Here is a 7373-nt window from a genome sequence, read left to right on the forward strand (position 1 = left end):
ACTCACTTATATTATCAACATTTCAATACAAATTAAAATGTTAACATCCGCTCTTGCGATAAAGCATGAGAGGACAAATCAAAGATCATGCATTTTAATATAATATGTGACCCTGGAGCACAAAACCAGTCAAATAAGGGTACATTTTTCAAAATTGAAATGTGTACATCATATGAAAGCTGAATACATAATCTTTCCATTGATGTATGGTTTGTTAGGATCGGACAATATTTGTCCGAGATACAACTATTTGAAAATCTGGAATCTGAGGGTGCAAAAAAATCTAAATATTGAGAAAATCATCTTTAAAGTTGTCCAAATTAAGTCTTTAGCAATGCATATTACTAATCAAACATTACGTTACACTCTTTACTTAATATCCTAATGATTTTGGGCATAAAAGAAAAATGTATAATTGTGACCCATACAATGTATTGTTGGCTATTGCTACAAATATCCCCCAGCGACTTAACACTGCTTTTGTGCTCCAGAGTCACATATAGTTGGATATAATGCAGCATTTACATTCAGCTTACGGCCCTTAAATGAGTTTGCTTTCTTGCCTTTCATTTCTGGCCCCCTAGTCTTTGGCATCTCTGTCCTAACGCTTAGTTTCCTTTAGTTTGGACATTGTGTTCAGAAGTTATTGATTTAGTCACTATGTGCAAAATCTCCATTGACCTCTTGTCACGAGGGCCTCCAGATGATTAGATGATGATTAGAAATACAGTGTGAAACAGAGAAGGCTTGATCTGACCTGCAGCTCTCTCTCCAGACTGAGCAGATGGTATCTGTTTTATTTTTTTTTAAGAATTTATCAAAAGTTTAACAAAAATAAAATTTTTAGGGCCCAATGAAATCTGTTTTATTTGTTTTCCAAATTCTGATTTGTCTTTCCCAAATTCAATTTTTCAGTTTACATTTTTCTGGATTTAATGGGTTTAATCATTTTTAATAATCAAAAAGCATGTCTAATCAATTGAATTCTTTAAACTTTAACCATTTAATAATTAATTACCATTTTTTACAATAATAGAGTCCAATGCATTTTTTTGTCTTCCTAGAAATTCTGTGTTGTCTGTTGTAATTTTTCTGAATTTATTATTTAATAAAAATATATGATCAGAAATGATGGTAATCAAATGAGGGCATAAAAAAGTAATAATTAATCTTTTAAAATGTAATGAAATTAAAATTTGAACAATTCCTTCTATTTTTTGGTAAACAAAATGCTGCACGACAGAGACTTACTGTTAAAATTAAAACATAATATATATTTTGCACTTTAATATTCACAGACACTAATCCATATTGTGATTTGATTAATTGTACATCTCTACCGAAATCATAGGGTTGAATAATAGTGACTAAAATATTGCCTCAATGATGGAGAAAAATGAAAAGGCATGAAAGTTTTTCACCGTTCTGAAATCCCTAAGAAGTGACTTTGTAATGTTTTTCTTTTCACTCATTCTCAGAGGAATTTTCATCGTTTAATCTATCTTATGGACCAGTGTGAGTCCTGCGTTCACAGCTCCTCACCCAGTAATGTGTCTCGGACAGAGTAATAGTGCTGCCAGACGAAGAAGTCGTAGATGGAGATGTTGTTGAACTGCGGCTCGGTGCCGTTGGGTCCCAGCAGGCCCAGCCAGTGCTGTGTGGCGATGACGTATTCAGGGTGGACGGTGGTTTTGGCCCGATCCAGAACGTCCAGGAACTCCTGCAGCTCAGCGGGGCTCAGAGAGTGAATGTCCTTCCTCACAACGGGAGCTTTGCGCTGGTCACAGCTCAGCCCCGTCCAGCCGAATCTACACTCGCCACAGTTATAACCAGCAAAGTTACCTGTTCAGAAGAGAATGTGTTTTAAGTTCAGTGTAGTTTTAGAGGCGTGCAGTTGCTAAAGTGTCCCTGTGATATTCAGATCAGTCTCTGCCCTTCTTTAATAAAAGGATATGGGATTTTTACACTACAAGTCAAAAATTGGGACACACTTGATTGAAATTATGTTGTTAAAAGGTTAAATTTCAATTTAAAAATTATTTAAATTAAAGTTAAAATTAAAGTTAAAATTAAAAAATGTAAGTTATAATTAAATTAATTTGTTAAATTCTAAATATTAAATATAGAAAATTATTTATATATATGTGTGTGTGTGTGTATGAATAATTATGTTGTGCATTTGTATTATATACATTAAATATATATATATTTTAATATCATTTGTATTATAAAATAGATATATTTTAAATATATAATATATAAAACATTTAAAAATATATATAATTAAAAAAAATTTAATAGAAAATTATATATAAATTATAAAATTATGTATACATTCTAATATATATTTTGTCACTACATAGCTCCCATACTTCCATACTTCCAACATATTTAAATATAAATTTAATAATTAATAATTAAAACATATTTATATTTTCTAATTTATATAATTGTATGTGTGTATATATATATACACACACACACACACACACACACACACACACACTATATATATATATATATTTATAATTTACAAAATTATAAATATAAAATTATATATATGTTAATATATATTTTGTCACTACATATATCTATTTTTATTAATTTCTAATATATATATAGGTATATGTGATATATTTCAGGTTGATATCTAGGTATGTCATACAGAATAACCTGAATAAGTATGCAAACAGCCATAACAAGTTCTACAATTTGTCAGAAAGTCATACTATTATTATTTTTTACATACCAAAGCATCGACAGGTCCGATTGAAAAACTTAGTCGGCCATCTCTCGCGGTCGTCCACGTTTCTTAACCTGTACGGTCCTCCCCAGGGTTTGGAGTCCACATGGACATCGCTGCAGTTTCCCCGGCCGGACAGAATCCCGCACACATTGTCCGGATCCGATCCCAGCGCGGGACAGCACTCTTTGGACACGATGGCCTCCACGGTGCAGCAGACTCGGGGAAACTGAGCCTCGGTCAGGTAAGTCCATCCCAGACTGTAAATCACAGCCAACACAATCGACCTCCTCATATCTGGAGGATCTTATTCAGTTTGCTTTAAGTTTCTCAGTTTCTCCCTCAAATGCCGCAGCACGCTACTAATCACAAATAAATGTGTTTTTAAGGATTACATGCGGTTCTGAGTGTATCGGTAACGGCTGACGGTCTATAATAGCTTGTGTCCACACATCACATGCATATTCACAGAGCTCAAGCCCATCAGTGCTTTATATGCTCTGGCCAAGTGGAACATGGGAGGATTATTACGGCCGTCTCGTGGTAGTCACCTGACACAGAAACTATTTGTTGCACTAAAGCCCTGAGGAAACGTTCCTCAATGGATTCAACTCATCTAGAGCCGATAAAACAGTTTCATGTTATCACACTCCTGGCGAAATGTATGTGGGTTTCCATCTGATGAACTGATGAAATTCGTTTCTGAGAAATATTCCTATGCATAACTCATATGATTCAGTTTCAGTCAGGACAAAAAGAAAACCTAAAGACCTAAAAAAGTGTTTGGACACTTAAATCACATTTAAAGTATTGCACTGTTATTTTTGGATTATTTATGCACTTATTATAGTATTTATTGATGTTTGAATTAGCTTTTATTTTTATATTTTCAATTAAAACTTTTAAGTTTTAGTAATGTTGTTTGATTATTTTTATGGTCTCATATTACTATTTAGCTTTATTTTTATTAAGTTTTATTAATTTTAGTATTTCAGCCCCTAAAAAAGTATTTGGACCCTTGAATCTCATTTAATGCATTACAGTGTTATTTTAGTATTATTTATATACTATTTAGTAATGTTTGAGTTCGCTTGTATTTTTTTATTTTATTTTTTACTGATTTATTTTTTATATTTCACACCCCAAAAAAAAAGAAAAAGATTTGGATGCTTGAATCACATTTAATATATGACAGTGTTATTTTAGTATTGTTCATATACTATTATAGTATTAAATGATATTTTTATTTGGCTTTTATTTTTATATTTTTATTTTTGTATATATTTAAAAAATATATTTTTTTTGTTTTAATTTTAATTTTAGTAATTTTGTAATGTGGTGTTTTTTAAGATAACATTTTTGTGTCTAATATTGATATTTTATTTCCTTTAATTTTTATTAATAAAAAGTACACACAACACTGATATATGAATGACATTGCATTAAATTAAAAACTACAAAATGTTATATTAATCTTAATTTTCAACACTTTATCTTTTATTTGATCATTTTAAGCCTAACAAACTTATATAAGTTATATATATATATATATATATGTGTGTGTGTGTGTGTGTGTGTGTGTGTGTGTGTGTGTGTGTGTGTGTGTGTGACCCTGGACCACAAACCAGTCATAATTTTTCGAAATTGAGATTTATACATCTTGAAAGCTGAATAAATAAGTTATGATCGGACAATATTTGGCCGAGATACAACTATTTGAAAATCTGGAATCTGAGCGTGCAAAAAAATCTAAATATTGAAAAAATCATCTTTAAAGCTGTCCGAATTAAGTCTTTAGCAATGCATATTACTAATCAAAAATGAAGTTTTGATATATTTACGGTAGGAAATTTACAAAATATCTTCATGGAACATGATCTTTACTTAATATCCTAATGATTTTTGGCATAAAAGAGAAATGTATAATTGTGACCCATACAATGTATTGTTGGCTATTGCTACAAATATCCCCCAGCGACTTAACACTGCTTTTGTGCTGCAGGCTCACACACATATATATATATGTATATGTCCATTTACATTTATTGTTGTTGTTGTTATTTTTTTATATTATTGTTATTATTATCAATTAATTAATATATTTATTTATGTCCTTTTTTTTAATTCATTCATTTATTATTGTCACTGCAGAGTTCCCATACTTATGTATGTCTATATGTAGTTGGTTTTGAGCGTGTCTGAAGTCTTTGAATTCCTCAGGATCTTTGCAGCCGCTCGGCGGGGCATTCTTGTGACTAACCGGGTCACTGACCAAAGCTTTTCTGAACCCCTCAGGCTGAGACCGTGTAAGACGTGCAGCTCAGCAACATCCAGCCTCTAAACGAGGACAATCAGTCTGCAGTTTCAAACTTTGACACCTTTCTTTCTCTTTTCTTTCTTAATTGTTTCAGTAATAATCACATGCTAAAACAATCTGTTGAAGTAAGACTGTTAGCTCTGGGATCAGTCACACATTTAACCGCAGGCTAAACCATGTTCTGTACATGACGGAAACAGAAGTCCTGTAGGCCATCATATGTTTCTGTGCATTATTTTTGCTATAGTGTGCTTTGTCTCCTAAACGTCCCACTGCAAACCACACTTCTCATCACGAGCAATAAAATGAACAAAGCTCGTGTGTAGTGCTTCAAACTTAAAGCTGCACTCACAAATTTACCTTTAATGAGCAAACAAACTAATCTATAAGAGACTATAAAGAATAGAGATATATGTAGAAATAATAATGCATACTTTATAAACAAGTATGCATCAAACATGTGAATTACAGAGCTGGAATCTAGACGAAGAAGAAGCTCAAATATAGCAAATGCTTCATTTTGTCACGTTTCAGTCAATACATCATTCCCATTTGTGCCATTTCAGAGTTTTTATCACTTTACTATTATTCTAACATATGGAAAATAGTGTAGATTAAAAAATGAGGTGTGTCCAAACCAGGGTTATCGTGGTTAACTAAAACCATAAACATTCTTTTTACTTGAAATAAAATAAACGTTAACAGAAATAAAAAAATATATATATATTTATTTATTTTTATTTCAGCTAGTTGCCAAGGCAATGGTACTCATTTTCATTTAGCTTAACTTGATTTAATAAAAGAACTAAAACTATATATATATATATATATATATATATATATATATATATATATATATATATATATATATTATTCACCAAAATAATATTTTTCTCACTGCAGAAGAGTGAAACAAGCACAAAGGAACACTGATAAAATTATTAATTCACTAATCACTAAGAACTGCATCCTTCCACTATCCTAAATATCTTTAGTTTTTATATTTAAACTATTGCTGATAAAACATACAAATGGATTTTGCCATTATTTCTCTCTTTTTGTGTTACACTATTTGTGTTTTGACTAGAGTATGGCCTGCTAATGCTCAACCTAAATGGGACTCATTTAAGTTGTATTAATTCCTCAGTGGCTAATTGCACTAGCGTAGAGTATGCTTGCCGTTTTTTCCATCATTTTGTCCACGTACAATGTGGTCTGACCCGGTAAAGAGCACTTCGCTGAAGCCTCTGTGAAAACGCTATTGTTTTAGGGATGAAAAAAATACTTTAGGCGTTTATCCTTTGAAGAGGCGACAGTGAGAATTTCTCAATTAATAGCATTTCAAAGGGACGTCCAGATGAAGGTAATGCTTAATTCTGTGTAACAAGCAACAGGCGTATTATTCGTATTATTATGTTGATGGAAAAATGCATCAGTTCTGCTAATGGCCATTAGAGCAGGCTCTGTACGGCACACGTTTTAGGGAACCTAATGTGTCGATTCAGAGAAAGGTTGTCTTTTCAGATTGTAATTGAGAGCACTTCAGTTTCATTTCAAAAGCACGAGGCTTTATAGAAGAACATGCCAAATGTTTTCAAATGAAGCATGGATTGGTCTGCCCATTTGACTAGCATTATGACACATTTCCCATTGCGTCTCAGACAGTTCAGCTAATGGCTCGCTCACATCTGCAGAGCTCATTGTTGTGCATGCGGTGATAAACACTGAAGACGTCTCTGAAGGGTTACCTGGGTTTGGCACGCGGGTTTGCCTCTGAAGGGCTTTGCAATTAAAAACACAAAGACAGCAAGATGCAGTGCTGCTGAAATAATCTGGACTTGCTTGGGGACAGTCTGACTTTAAATTTGGCTTTTGCGTGTGTTTTTTTTGTTAGAAAATTTAAAAAATTGTATTTATATGTGATGTCTGTATTAAAAGCACATGCAATGGCATTTATTTTTCAACAGATAATACTATAACAGTTTTGCACATTTATTATACCATGCTAATTAATAAAACCATGCTGATTAAAAAAATTATTACCACAGGCCTCCACTTTTGAGTCTTGGCATAAACTTTTAAAACCATCATGAACAGACCTTCACACTCCGTTTTTATGATTATGGAAACCTATTCTATTCTTTTATATACACTACCGGTCAAAAGTTTGGGATCAATAAGACTTTTAATGTGTTTTAAAGAAGTCTCTTCTGCTCATCAAGACTGCATTTATTTGATCAAAAATACAGAAAAAAAAAAAAAAAAAAAAATCTTGCAAAATGTTATTAAAATATAAAATAATGGTTTTATATC

The 7373-nt window shown here is 32.1% G+C and overlaps 1 protein-coding gene across 1 annotated transcript in view; it reads right to left on the minus strand.

The window, feature by feature from the left end:
• LOC107567421 (L-dopachrome tautomerase-like) overlaps positions 1–3225 on the minus strand; it is a 12702-nt gene extending 9477 nt beyond the window's left edge. The window contains exons 1-3 of the mRNA XM_016253098.1: positions 2750–3225; positions 1533–1842; positions 758–791 (exon numbers count right to left, since the gene is read on the minus strand). Coding sequence (XP_016108584.1) covers positions 758–791; positions 1533–1842; positions 2750–3038 — 633 coding nt within the window. The 5' untranslated portion in view covers positions 3039–3225. The remainder of the gene's footprint in view (positions 1–757; positions 792–1532; positions 1843–2749) is intronic.
• Between the last annotated feature and the right edge of the window lie 4148 nt (positions 3226–7373).

The sequence above is a fragment of the Sinocyclocheilus grahami genome, unplaced genomic scaffold (genome assembly GCF_001515645.1).
Source record: "Sinocyclocheilus grahami isolate Dianchi unplaced genomic scaffold, SAMN03320097.WGS_v1.1 scaffold1158.1, whole genome shotgun sequence".
NCBI lineage: Eukaryota > Metazoa > Chordata > Actinopteri > Cypriniformes > Cyprinidae > Sinocyclocheilus > Sinocyclocheilus grahami.